Source organism: Oncorhynchus nerka, linkage group LG27 (genome assembly GCF_034236695.1).
Source record: "Oncorhynchus nerka isolate Pitt River linkage group LG27, Oner_Uvic_2.0, whole genome shotgun sequence".
NCBI lineage: Eukaryota > Metazoa > Chordata > Actinopteri > Salmoniformes > Salmonidae > Oncorhynchus > Oncorhynchus nerka.
This window is the reverse complement of record NC_088422.1, coordinates 72,252,184-72,266,301: the sequence shown is the minus strand read 5'-3', so window position 1 is coordinate 72,266,301 and position 14,118 is coordinate 72,252,184. Positions and strand designations below refer to the sequence as shown.

Below are 14,118 nucleotides of genomic sequence, written 5' to 3'. Positions count from 1 at the left end.
ACTGACTGGATTAGTACAACCCAGGGTTGATCAATATGAGATTGCAGAGCTCGCCACCTGCCTAGAAGACACACAATTAACCAAACCCAAACAAACAATACCACCCTCCAATTCTGAATCAATCACACAGGTGAATTATAGAGGGGAGAAATGTGTGTGTGTGTTTAGACACTTGGTGCCATTGTAGGCCTGACGTATATCGATCTCTAGAAGGCTCTTTATGAGGAGCCCTGAGTGCCATTGATTCCAGCTGAGTGTATCATTAAAACGTGCGGGCCGTGTCACACAGCCTCTCCCTCGTAAACACAGACGGTAAACACTGCACCCAGATCAGGAGTTAGGGCTGTGATGTGTTTATGTGTTCTCTGCTTGGGTTTTATACTGAACACTCACTTTGACTCCAGTATCCCTCAGCCAGAGAGACCAGGTAAAGATTTAGGCTCCTGATGTCTTTCCCTTGCATGCTGATCTATGGTCAGTTTAGAGTTTTCTGCTGTGATGGTAAGGGTAGGATTTGGGGATGGTAAGCTGACCCAGATCTGTGTTGTATAGGTAACTTCTACCTATAGTGTTTGAACTTCTCTCTGTCTGTCAGGATTTTTTACGAGCTGCTGTCAGTCTCTCTCTTAATCTGTTGTCATGGTGATGTCAATGTCCAACATGTGTTTTAAACCACCTGCAGGTTTAGAGAGTTTTAAGATATATCAGTGAATGCTACATCTAATGGTAATGAGTGGATGCAGTGTGAGGACAGATTCCCTTGATTAGAATACCTCAGCATCTCTTGTGTGTTTCTCTCTACCTCTCTCTCCCTCCCTCTCTTTTCACTTCTCTTTGTCTCAACTCTCATAGAGTTGTGTTCTCTCACCGTACTGGCAGATGTATCGGTTGCGTGTTTTACAGCGCTGGTCGTTCCAGTTGAAGGCGCTGGAAGCCTGCAGCTCCACACAGTTCCCAAAGCTGCAGGGAGAGAGGCACAAGGGAGAGAAGAGGGGGAGGAAGAGTGAGATGGAGAGAGGGGACACAGAGACATCTGGTGGTCAGATAGAAAATAACAGTTCTGCTTTCAAACACAGTAGCCTCAATGTCCCGGGCCCGTATCCACAAAGCATCTCAGATAAGGTGTACTGATCTAGGATCTGTCCATATAATCATATTCATTTTGATCTAAAAGGAAAAACTGATCCTAAATCAGCACTCCTACTCTGAGATGCTTTGTGGGTATGGGCCCAGGCTTCTCTCCTCCTGACACAGAGGGTGAGGTGATAATGTTAGGCTACGTGAGACTATACCTGTGTTACACACAATATAGAATAACCATGATGGTATCAATATGTTCATTCCAGTAAAAAATATAGTGGAGTCGCATTTGCAGTGCCTCATTCCACCTGCTTACTGTAGATTCTGACTACAATAATATTATTTTATGATTATCCATTCAACAAGGTGACGTGATAATACAAAGTTATAATTGTTGTCACTATTATCATTAAGTTGTCAAAAGTTATGACTCTCTCACCCCTGGTTGTCAGGCTGTCCAAAGGCGAAGCTGTTGTATGTGGGGATTTCTCCTGAGTCCCAGCGGAAAGAGTCCTTTAGAGGTTTATATGTCAGCCCTGGACACAATACAACAACCTTACAGGACGCTTATCCTTATCTCACCTTGACACATCTCAATGCTTCTCACACAAACTCCCAAAGTCAGTCTGTCAAAGCTATTTGGCTGTACGTATAGAAGGACAGTGACAGTGACGTACCGATCCAGAAGTTGCGTGTCTCAAAGTCAGGGTCTGTGACCTCGTTGCTGGTCTCCAGCTGGCTGAGGTAAAATGCGAGGATGTCCTGAACTTTCTGGTTATGGATCTGGGCCAGAATCCCCCCTCGCTCCTGGGGTCCAAACACATACCACAATATGGGTTACACACACTCACACACTCACACTCTCTCACTCTCACTCTCTCTAACCTGACAGCGGGTCTTGGCTCCATAGTAGGTGTCGACCTCTGGAGACACCATGAAGCACTCTCCATCTATCCTCACGTCACAGCTGTGGAAGGGAAACTGCTGCTTCTCTACAGAAACATAAGCAACACACATTAGGCCTCAGTAAAGGAGACACCAGGCACTGACCATCCATCTTGGCTCAAACTCAATGTACAGACCGCAGTCCATTGTGGTCACAATAAACACTATGACCTTTTATCATTTTGACTTGCTCAACTCCTACGTCCTATCTCCTCCGTCCTCACTCGCCTCCTTTTGAAAACATCAAAGTTAATCGAGGAGAGTCGGCAAGCAGAGTGAAGGTGGATGAAAATGCAATCGCTTGAAATGAGACGGTCCTTCTCCACTTGTGCGTCAATAGGAAAATGACGTTTACAGAGGTGGATCCCATAATAAATGTGTAAAGTGATCAAAACAAATTAAGTTAGTTGTGGAAGATATTTTATAGATAAAACAATAAGTAGCATATTGTTTTTAAATGTCTGCATGTTCTTAGTCTCTGACAAAACAAAAGCTGATTCAAAGGGAGGGGGTGTGACAGACTTCAAAACTCTTCCACGGTAGGATACACAAGTATCGTCGATGAAAGGTGGCTATCGAGGAGGGGAGGACACTCTTCCTACTGACGAATTGACACACTGCTCGACCACTCGATCCCTTATCGGTTTCCAGGTCAAGGAGGAGAGAGGATGGAGGAGAGAGGATGGAGGACAATCTTTTGCCCAAACAAGAAAAAACCCTGAGATGCATATGGCTTGAGAACACAGTAAACATTGGAATCCATACTGGCTCAAACTAGCAGATACAACTTGAATCTAATCAGGCTGAAGCTTAATAGAAAAAGGGTGCATTGGCTTAGATACAATGATGACCGGAGTCTGGTTCATTCTGGTTAAAAGTAATGGTGAGACAGCGCCACATTAGCTACATAAACTTATTCCCACCAGGGTTGGGGTCAATTACTTTTAAATTCAAACAGTAAAGAATTGGAATTTCAATGTAACTCATGGATTGACTGGAATTTAAATGGATTTGACCACAACCCTGATTCCCACACACATACACACTCACCTGCACACTCAGCACCCCCATAAACAACATCACACTCAGCACCCCCATAACCAACATCACACTCAGCACCCCCATAAACAACATCACACTCAGCACCCCCATAAACAACATCACACTCAGCACCCCCATAACCAACATCACACTCACCTGCACACTCAGCACCCCCATAACCAACACACACTCAGCACCCCCATAACCAACATCACACTCAGCACCCCCATAACCAATATCACACTCACCTGCACACTCAGCACCTCCATAACCAACATCACACTCACCTGCACACTCAGCACCTCCATAACCAACATCACACTTGCAGGAGCACTCCTCTTCCTTGTAGCGGCCGTGCACACACTTCACACTGCAGCGCACTGAAACACACACACAGTCACATACAGTATATCGACCATGATGCACCTAAAGAGATACCTGAACACACACACTGCAGAGCATGGCTAGTCAGACACACAGAGATAATAATGACTGTAGTAGACTGTCAGACTGGTAAACACGAGCGCATAGACTGGTACCCTGACAAAATCGTCCGGTGAATCTAGGCCCACAATGACACTGGCAGGAGGAGATGTTCAGACGACCATGCTGCCCACAGCTCATACGACATGGATTCCTGGGGGTCTCTGGAACACAGATACAATTTCCTAAATACCTATGCTTAAAAGTCTTCATTTTTCCATGAATACATTTAGCCTCCAGTTGGTGCTTGTTATCTGACAAGGCCATAATTGCATGGTAAGTGGTTAAGTGTTGGCTATACTGTTAAACCGGATTAGGTGAAAAACCCTTCACATGACAAAACTTTAAGTGAGGCAAAAAATACACTTAACGTCTTTGGCTCAAAATAGATAATGAACTGTCATCTTCAATAGAGGTGATACGTCGCTTTTAGTGCACTAAAGAGATTCTAAGAAAAGAATCTGTAGAGAACAGAGTTGGTTGAAATAGATACTACTTTGAGTAAGGAACAGCTAATATGATTAAAATGCTAACATTTTTCCCTAATTTAAAGATAGACTCATTTATATGACATAGGTTCACAAAATAAACAGCATAGTGGGTCAATTTCAGCAACAACTAACACGGAGCTTAAAAATTAAGGTGTCATTGTACGCTGATGATTCATGTTTTCTTTTAAAACCACAATTAGAATCTCTCCACGGCCTCATAGAGGATCTAGATACTTTTGCTATCCTCTCTGGATTAAAACCAAATTATGTATTACGTATTGGATCACTAAAAAATGCCCATTTTACATTACCATGTAGTTGACCAATGAAATGGTCTGACGGAGATGTAGACATACTCGGTATACAAATCCCAAAGGAAAGAAATGATTTCACTCCAATATATTTTTATAGAAAGTTAGCAAAAATAGATAAGATCTTGCTACCATGGAAAGGAAAATACCTGTCTTATTTGTGGAAAAATCACCCTGATTAACTCCTTAGTTATATCACAGTTTACCTATTTGCTTATGGTTTTGCCTACACCTAGTGACCTGCTTTTTAAATTATATGAACAAAAAATATTCCATTTTATTTGGAACGGCAAGCCAGATAAAATTAAAAGGGCCAATTTATATAACGAATATGAATTCGGTGGGCAGAAATGATTAAATATTAAAGCATTAGACCTCTCACTAAAGGCATCAGTCATACAAAAGTTATACTTAAATCCAAACTGGTTCTCTAGTCAATTGGTAGGAATGTCTCATCCTATGTTCAGGAAGGGCCTTTCCCCCTTTATTCAGATTACACCTGCTCACTTTCGGTTGTTTGAATAGGAAATCATCTCCAAAATATCTTTATTTCAGTTTAATCCACCTGAAAGGACGGAACAAATAGTACAACAAATATTGTGGTTAAATTCAAATATACTAATTGATTAAAAAACTGTATTTATCGAATACATTTTTTAAAAAGGTATAATTTTAGTGAATGATATAAATAGGACTGGTGGAGTTATGTCACACATTGCAGCTAACACAGACATATGGAAATGTCTGCTCTACCCAAAATTACAACCAATTAATTGCAGCATTACCACAAAAATGGAAGAGCCAAGTAGAAGGGGAAAAAAAGTAAGGAACTTGTATGTCGGCCCTGTATTAAAGAACATAAACGGTTAAAGAAAAGTGTGATAAATAAAAACATATACCAATTTCATTTAAGGACCAAAAAACTGACAGCTGTGCCATATAAATTGCAAAATAGTTGGGAAGAGATTTTTGATGTACCCATTCCATGGCACATGGTTTATGAATTGATACGCAAAACAACGCCGGATTCAAAACTTCAAATTTTTCTATATAAATTACTATATAAAATTATTGCAACTAATAGAATGTTATATATATGGGGGATACAATCTTCCCAGCTCTGCAGATTCTGCTGTGAGGAGGCAGAGTCATTAGATCATTTATTTTGGTATTGTCCATATGTAGCTGGTTTTTGGTCACAGGTCCAGGAATGGCTGAAGAATTGCAACATTTGCCTAGAAATAACGCTACCGATAGCAATAATGGGTGATTTGAAAAGCCATAGTCAATCAATCAATAATATAATAATTATTTTAGCAAAAAAAAATATTTTTAATTTACAATCTGTAGAATTTACGAATCTATGAGAATAGGAAGGTTCAGTTATTTTATGAAGCATCAATATCATATATGGCAAATAGAAATCCGAAATGGAGGATGTTGAAAGATAGATGGGAGGGGTTGAATGGAGCTGAAGGGTGGGACTAATAACAAGATAAACAATGTAAAGCATACGGGATCTGTAAAATGTATATAGGTTCGGAACTTCTGTGAAATAGCATAGTTACAAATAGAAATCAAACTGGAAGGACATCAGAAATAGAGGAAGGACTAAGAACAAACAAGAGAGAACTATTGTAAAGTAGACTGTGTCTGTAAAATGTGTATAAGATGTATAAATTTGTCACGAGTCCGACCGAGGGTGTTTCCCCTTCCCGGGCGGGTGGCGCTCGGCGGTCGTCGTCACCGGCCTATTAGCTGCCACTGATTGTTTTTCCTCCCCCTCCTTGTATGTTTAGTGGTAGCACCTGTTCATGTTTAATTAGTTTGTCTTTATTAGACAGCCGGCCCGCCTGGTTGTTGTGCGGGATTATTTCATGTAACCTTCGGCTCTGTTATAGAGGTACGTGTTAGTGCCGAGTCGTGATTTTTTCTATTGTACTTTTTGATTCCCTGTGGTTGGGAACGTAACTTTTTGTGAGCACCCTGTGGTGCGTTGGTGCTATTAAAAGACGCACAGCATTGAACTCTGTCTCCTGCATTTGACTCGACACCCGGAGCATTACAGAATCCCGCACCTATATCAGATTGAATGGAGTCAGCAGGAGCAGCAGCCAACCCTCTCCCATCGATGGAGGAACGGGTTCTCCACCACACCACCGTCCTCCATCGGATCGGATCCGCGATGGATCAAGTGATGGAGAGAATGGACAAATGGGAGAGGAGTGGTCTCCACCTTCGGCACCCACGATTCCGGACTCCCCATCTCCCGACTCCAGCACCCTCCGTCTGACGCTACCGAGGGCTTATGATGGAGCGGCGGCGGGTTGCCAGGGGTTTCTGCTTCAGCTGGAGCTATACCTGGCCACCATCAGACCCACTCCCTCAGGAGCCTCATCTCCTGCCTCACGGGTCGTGCTCTGGAGTGGGCGAACGCAGTCTGGAATGGCACAGACTCAGCGCGGGAGCACTACACAGAGTTTTCCTGCCGCTTCCGTGCCGTGTTTGATCACCCTCTAGACGGCCGAGCGGTGGGAGAACGACTATTTCATCTCAGGCAGGAGAGGAGGAGCGCCCAGGATTACGCGCTGGAGTTCCGGACCTTGGCAGCCGGATCTGGGTGGAACGACAGGGCCCTTATGGACCACTACAGGTGTAGTCTCCGAGAGGACGTCCGCCGGGAGTTAGCGTGTCGGGACACCACTCTGTCACTGGATCAGCTGATTGACATGTCCATTCGACTGGTTAATCTGCTGGCTGCCCGCGGGCGTTCAGAGAGGGTTCTGTGCGTTCCACCACCCAGCCCCTCCGCTCCCATTCCAATGGAGTTGGGAGGGGCTACACCGAGGGGTACCGGAGGAGTAGGCCTTCCCTGCACCAACTGTGGTCGGAGAGGACACACGTCTGATCGGTGCTGGGGGGGTCCGTCTGGGAGTAGAGATGGCAGGTGGAACGCTTCTCGGTCACCCCAGGTGAGTCAGCATCAAACTCACCCAGAACCCCTTGTTGGCCACATGTTTGTCTTAACCTCTTTCCTTCATTTTTTTCCCTCTTCCCAGCATAGGGCGCTAGTCGATTCAGGCGCAGCTGGGAACATTATGGATCGCGGACTCGCCCTTAAGTTAGGGGTTCCGCTGGTGCCGATAGATTCTCATTTCCCCGTGCACTCCCTAGATAGCCGGCCATTAGGGTCAGGGAGACCACGGTCCCACTGGACATGGTGACGCAGGGGAATCATAGGGAGCGTATCAGTTTTTTTTATTATTGATTCGCCTGCGTTTCCAGTGGTGCTGGGGACTCCCTGGCTGGCCCGGCACAATCCTAAAATTTCGTGGAGACAGGGGGTTCTCCAGGGGTGGTCAGAGGAGTGTTCTGGAAGGTGTTTGGTAGTTTCCATCGGTGCCACGTCGGTGGAGAGTCCAGACTAGGGTTCCACGGTGTGTATTCCCCCCGAGTATGCCGATTTGGCAATCGCTTTCAGTAAAGTGAAAGCGACTAAATTACCACCTTATCGACCGGGAAGGGATTGTACGATAGATCTCCAGGTAGACGCTGCGCTTCCCAAGAGTCACGTGTACCCGCTGTCCCAGGAGGAGACGTTGGCAATGGAGACATATGTCACGGAGTCGCTGGGACAGAGGTACATTCGCCCTCCATTTCACCCGTCTCCTCGAGTTTATTTTTTTGTGAGGAAAAAGGAGGGAGGCTTGCGTCCGTGTATCGATTATAGAGGTCTAAACGCCATCACAGTGGGGTATAGTTACCCTCTACCTCATCGCTACGGCGGTGGAATCGTTCCACTGAGCGCAGTTCTTCTCAAAACTGGATCTCAGGAGCGCGTATAGTCTGGTGCGTATTCGGAAGGGAGACGAGTGGAAAACCGCATTTAGTACTACATCCGGCCACTATGAGTACCTCGTCATGCCGTATGGGTTAAAAAATGCTCCAGCCGTTTTTCAATCCTTTGTAGACGAGATTCTCAGGGACCTGTGCGGGCAGGGAGTGGTTGTTTATATCGATGACATTCTGATCTACTCGCCACTCACACCGCGCATGTGTCTCTTGTGCGCAAGGTGCTTGGTAGACTGCTGGAGCATGACCTATACGTCAAGGCTGAGAAATGCGTGTTCTCTAAACGAGCCGTCTCTTTTCTGGGATATCGCATTTCCACCTCGGGGGTAGTGACGGAGGGTGACCGCATTAGGGCCGTGCGTAAATTGGCCGACTCCAACCACGGTAAAGGAGGTGCAGCGGTTTTTGGGTTTTGCCAATTACTACCGGAGGTTTATCCGGGGTTTTGGCCAGATAGCTGCTCCCATCACCTCACTGCTGAAGGGGGGCCCGGTGCGGTTGCAGTGGTCAGCAGAGGCGGACAGAGCATTCAACAAGTTGAAGGCGCTGTTCACTGATGCGCCCGTGTTGGCGCATCCGGACCCCTCTCTAGCATTCATAGTGGAGGTGGACGCGTCCGAGGCTGGGGTGGGTGCCGTGCTATCACAGCGCTCGGGTACGCCACCAAAACTCCGCCCCTGCGCTTTCTTCTCAAGGAAGCTCAGCCCAGCGGAGCGTAACTATGATGTGGGGGACCGGGAGTTGCTAGCGGTGGTTAGAGCTCTGAAGGTGTGGAGACACTGGCTTGAGGGGGCTAATACCCTTTTCTCATCTGGACCGACCACCAGAATCTGGAGTATATTCGGGCAGCTATGAGACTTAACCCACGTCAGGCAAGGTGGGCCATATTCTTCACCCGGTTCAGGTTTACTTTGTCTTATAGACCGGGCTCCCAGAACGTGAAGGCTGACGCACTGTCCCGCCTTTACGACACGGAGGATGGGTCCACTGAACCTACTCCCATCCTTCCCGCCTCAAAGCTGGTAGCCCCAGTGGTATGGGAGGTGGACTCGGACATCGAGCGGGCGTTACGGGCTGAACCCGCGCCTCCTCAGTGTCCAGCGGGGCGAAGGTACGTGCCGCTTGGTGTTCGGGACAAACTGATTCGGTGGGCTCACGTCCTACCCTCCTCGGGTCACCCTGGGGTAACCGGGACAGTGGGGAGCCTTCAGGGGAGGTATTGGTGGCCTATGTTGGCTAAGGACGTTAGGGGTTATGTCTCCTGTTCAGTGTGCACTCAGAGTAAGGCTCCTAGGCACCTTCCTAGAGGGAGGCTACAACCCCTCCCCGTTCCACAGCGGCCATGGTCACATCTGTCCATAGATTTCCTGACCGATCTTCCGCCGTCTCAGGGGAACACCACGGTTCTAGTGATTGTGGATCGGTTCTCTAAGTCCTGCCGTCTCCTCCCGTTGCCCGGTATCCCTACAGCCCTACAGACTGCGGAGGCATTATTCACCCATGTCTTTCGGCACTACGGGGTTCCGGAGGACATCGTTTCTGATCGGGGCCCCCAATTCACGTCTGGGGTATGGAGAGCGTTCATGGAACGCTTGGGGGTCTCTGTCAGCCTGACCTCCGGTTATCACCCCGAGAGTAATGGGCAGGTGGAGAGAATGAACCAGGAGGTGGGTAGGTTTCTGCGGTCGTATTGCCAGGATCGGCCAGGGGAGTGGGCACAATACATTCCCTGGGCTGAAATGGCTCAGAACTCACTACGCCACTCCTCTACTAACGTGTCCCCTTTTCAGTGTGTGTTGGGGTACCAGCCGGTCCTGGCACCATGGCATCCGAGCCAGACCGAGGCTTCTGCGGTGGAGGAATGGGTACAGCGCTCCAAGGAGACCTGGAGGGCCGTCCAGGAATCTCTACGACAAGCGAGTGGACGGCAGAAGAGGAGTGCTGACCGCCACCGCAGTGAGGCCCCCGTGTTTGTACCGGGGGACAGGGTCTGGCTCTCGACCCGAAACCTACCCCTCCGCTTGCCCTGCCGGAAGCTGGGTCCGCAGTGTGTAGGGCCCTATAAAGTCCTGAGGAGAATAAATGAGGTGTGTTATCGATTACAACTCCCTTCCTATTATCGTATTAACCCCTCGTTTCATGTGTCTCTCCTCAGGCCGGTGGTAGCTGCAGGACAGTGAGGTACCGGAGGTCCCCCCCCCCCCCTCTGGACATCGAGGGATCCCCGGCGTACACGATCCGGGCCATTCTGGACTCAAGACGCCGGGTGAGGGGCCTGCAGTACCTCGTGGACTGGGAGGGGTACGGTCCGGAGGAGAGGTGCTGGGTACCGGTGGGGGACATCTTGGATCCATCCATGTTGAGGGATTTCCATCGCCTCCATCCGGATCGCCCTGCACCTCGTCCTCCGGGGCGACCTCGAGGCCGGTGTCGGCGCGCAGCGGGAGCCACGCGTCGGGGGGTACTGTCACGAGTCCGACCGAGGGTGTTTCCCCTTCCCGGGCGGGTTGCGCTCGGCGGTCGTCGTCACCGGCCTATTAGCTGCCACTGATTGTTTTTCCTCCCCCTCCTTGTATGTTTAGTGGTAGCACCTGTTCATGTTTAATTAGTTTGTCTTTATTAGACAGCCGGCCCGCCTGGTTGTTGTGCGGGATTATTTCATGTAACCTTCGGCTCTGTTATAGAGGTACGTGTTAGTGCCGAGTCGTGATTTTGCTATTGTACTTTTTGATTCCCTGTGGTTGGGAACGTAACTTTTTGTGAGCACCCTGTGGTGCGTTGGTGCTATTAAAAGACGCACAGCATTGAACTCTGTCTCCTGCATTTGACACCACACCCACGACACCCGGAGCATTACAAAATTGGAGGTAAAAGCAGAAGTGTTTATTAGTTTACTCCAATTGGGGGATCGGCAGTAGGGCTTGCGGGGAATAATAATAAAGGTATATTCTTTAAAGTATGTATGTCTATATAGGTATGCATGCGTGTCTGGATATATATATTTACCCCAAAAATATGGGGGATTGGAAATGATGCAGACCATCCCTCAAAAAACAAAACTAACACGGAGTCCAAACAGGCTGCGCGTGTGCGCCATCGCGCATACATTTATTTTATCCCCCTACACCAAACGCGACCACAACACGCAGGTTAAAATATCAAAACAAACTCTGAACCAATGACATTCATTTGGGGACAGGTCGAAAAGCATTAAACATGTATGGCAATTTAGCTAGTTAGCCTGCACATGCTGGCTAATTTGTCCTATTTAGCTAGCTTGCTGTTGCTAGCTAATTTGTCCGGGGATATAAACATTGAGTTGTTATTTTACCTGAAATGCACAAGGTCCTCAATTAATCCACACATAAATCGGCCAACCGAATCGTTTCTAGTCATCTCTCCTCCTTCCAGGCTTTTTCATCTTTGAACTTATATGGTGATTGGCATCCACACTTTCATAGTATTACCACGACAACCGGAAAAACAGTTCGTCTTTCAATCACTCACGTGGATATAACGAATGAGGAGATAGCACGTGGGTACCTGCTTCTATAAACCAATGAGGAGATGGGAGAGGCAGGACTTGCAGTGCGATCTGCATCAGAAATAGAAAGGAGTTCTATTTTTGCCCTTGGCAATGCAGACGCTCGTTGGTGCGTGGGTGCAATAATTGAATAACATGGATTTAAAATGTATTTTGCATTGCTCGCGCACGCGACGTGTCCGGTCTGGTCAGCATGTAAGAGCGTAGAAGTGCGAGGCTAAACTTCACTACTGTAACAGTGTGAAGCAAACCCATGCACATGCGCAGATACTCTCACTCATCGCAATATCTGCGGTGCTGCTCGTGGCAACATAATATCACTGAGTCTACCTTTAATGAATGAGAGTGTTCTCTATAGGGGTCTCACCACACAGTCCTCCCACATGGTCCCACAGTCTGAAGCAGCCTGACATGGAAGAGGTGCAGAGAGAACAGGAGAAACCAGCCACATAGGGCACCACCAACCTCCCATTCACCTCCCAGTTACCCCTGCAGAGAGACATATCACACACAAAGGCTGAGTACTAAAACAGAAGAAGTCTGACATCAGGTATATAAGTAGTGTTCTTACCCAGGGGAGTATGCACAGACAAACAGTTCCCAGAGAGCATCACCCCTCAGACACAACTGTCTGGCACAGCCCACATTACTGGAGGTGGCCCACACCAACTACAGGAGAGAGAGAGAGACGGACGGACGGACAGACAGAGTTGGAGAGAAACAGAGTGGGAAAGGGAGTATATTGGCGACACAATGTATTGGCATGTGGGCAACACAAACTCAATCCCGCCAATTACTCAAATTGAATTGAGAGTTGAATTAAGACTTCTTGTTTTGACAAAGTTACTGAGGGTTTCTGCACAGTTGGCAGATCCAGTACTGTTAATCATTACCTGTGTGTAGTGTTGGCAGGTAGCATTCTCTCTGCATTGCCCACTCAGGTACATGTAATCCCGCCCTTCCTCGAACCATGAGTCAATGACCTCAGCAAATGAGCTGGTAGCATGAGCTGAATGATGGGTGTTCCAGCCAATGTGGCGGAGCGGTTGGTCCTGAGGAGCGGGATTTGTGTGGCAGGACTTTGCCCTCTCCTGGGCAAGTTTGACCAGCTTTTCACTCCAGTCCTACAGATATGAGGAAGAGGGGGAGACAACACACACACATGTTTAAACGAATACAATGGGGAACTACCTTCCCATGACTGAGGGTGACAGACCGACTTCCTCTCTTTGTGACCTAAAGGGCTCTTTTTCAGGGACACATTTTGCTTTTGGGACACTCCCATGCCAGGCTCTCCATTTATCCTCCTACTGTTAATGTTCACTGACAAGGTTTCTTCTGAAGACTTAGTCGCAGGGCTCTGAAAATCGATAGCCTAAAATGGATACGGTATTTAGGCAGGGACAGATGGGGAGATCGATAAAATGACAGACTGTGTGGGAGTATGGGAGAGAAAGAAAGAAAGAAAGTTGGTTGTATGAGCACAGACCATGGCACAGTGACTCTGCTGCTCTGCCAGCTGACCATTAGGTCACTGAGTATACTATCTCATCCTCATAGGCCTTAAATAGATCAACAACAGCAAGTGTGCTATCCATCGCTAAAGGCCAACACAGGCCATGTGATGGTATCTGATCTTAAACAAGACAGTCCTAAATAAACTACACAGTCAGGATGGTGAACAGCGGACACCCTGGGAGGCTGAAAGGTGATCTCTGCTTTCAAAGCTGGTGCACTTAGGGGAGGATTCCGGCTAAGCAAGGTGGCCTACGAGCCCTGTATTTGTATTTATTATGGATCCCCATTAGTGCTACTCTACCTGGGGTCCACTACAATTAAGGCAGTTATACAATTTTAAAGACATTGCAATACATTCAAAGCACACTGTGTGCCCTCAGGCCCCTACTCCACCACTACCACATATATACAATACAAAATCCATGTGTACATGTGTGTGTATAGTGAGTATGTTTTCGTGTGTGTGTGTATGCATGCGACTGTGCCTATGTTAGTGTTTCTTCACAGGTGTTTCACAAAGTGTATTTGTATCTGTTTTTAATATTACTGCTTGCATCAGTTACTTGATATGGAATAGAGTTCCATGTAGTCATGGCTCTATGTAATACTATGCGCCTCCCATAGTCTGTTCTGGACTTGGGGACTGTGAAGACCTGTATTTGACATGAGATCCTCTCTAAGCTTTACAGGAATGTGGTTCTGAATATAAAACAGCAACACCTCCACCTTTGGCATTTCTGTATTTTCTGTAAATGTTATAACCTTGTATTGCTACCGCTGTATCATCAAAGGTATTGTCTAAGTGAGTTTCAGCGATAGTCAGAATATGAATGTCATATTATTGATTTCATGA

The 14,118-nt window shown here is 47.2% G+C and overlaps 1 protein-coding gene across 2 annotated transcripts in view; it reads right to left on the bottom strand.

Annotated features, from left to right (window-relative positions):
* Positions 1-14,118, bottom strand: part of LOC115112374 (C-type lectin domain family 18 member A-like) — a 28,664-nt gene that overhangs the window by 8,224 nt on the left and 6,322 nt on the right. For both annotated transcript variants that reach the window (XM_029639395.2, XM_029639396.2), the window contains exons 3-11: positions 12,641-12,871; positions 12,319-12,416; positions 12,115-12,236; positions 3,606-3,713; positions 3,354-3,446; positions 1,966-2,072; positions 1,758-1,887; positions 1,520-1,616; positions 869-960 (exon numbers count right to left, since the gene is read on the bottom strand). In XM_029639395.2, coding sequence (XP_029495255.2) covers positions 869-960; positions 1,520-1,616; positions 1,758-1,887; positions 1,966-2,072; positions 3,354-3,446; positions 3,606-3,713; positions 12,115-12,236; positions 12,319-12,416; positions 12,641-12,871 — 1,078 coding nt within the window. The remainder of the gene's footprint in view (positions 1-868; positions 961-1,519; positions 1,617-1,757; positions 1,888-1,965; positions 2,073-3,353; positions 3,447-3,605; positions 3,714-12,114; positions 12,237-12,318; positions 12,417-12,640; positions 12,872-14,118) is intronic.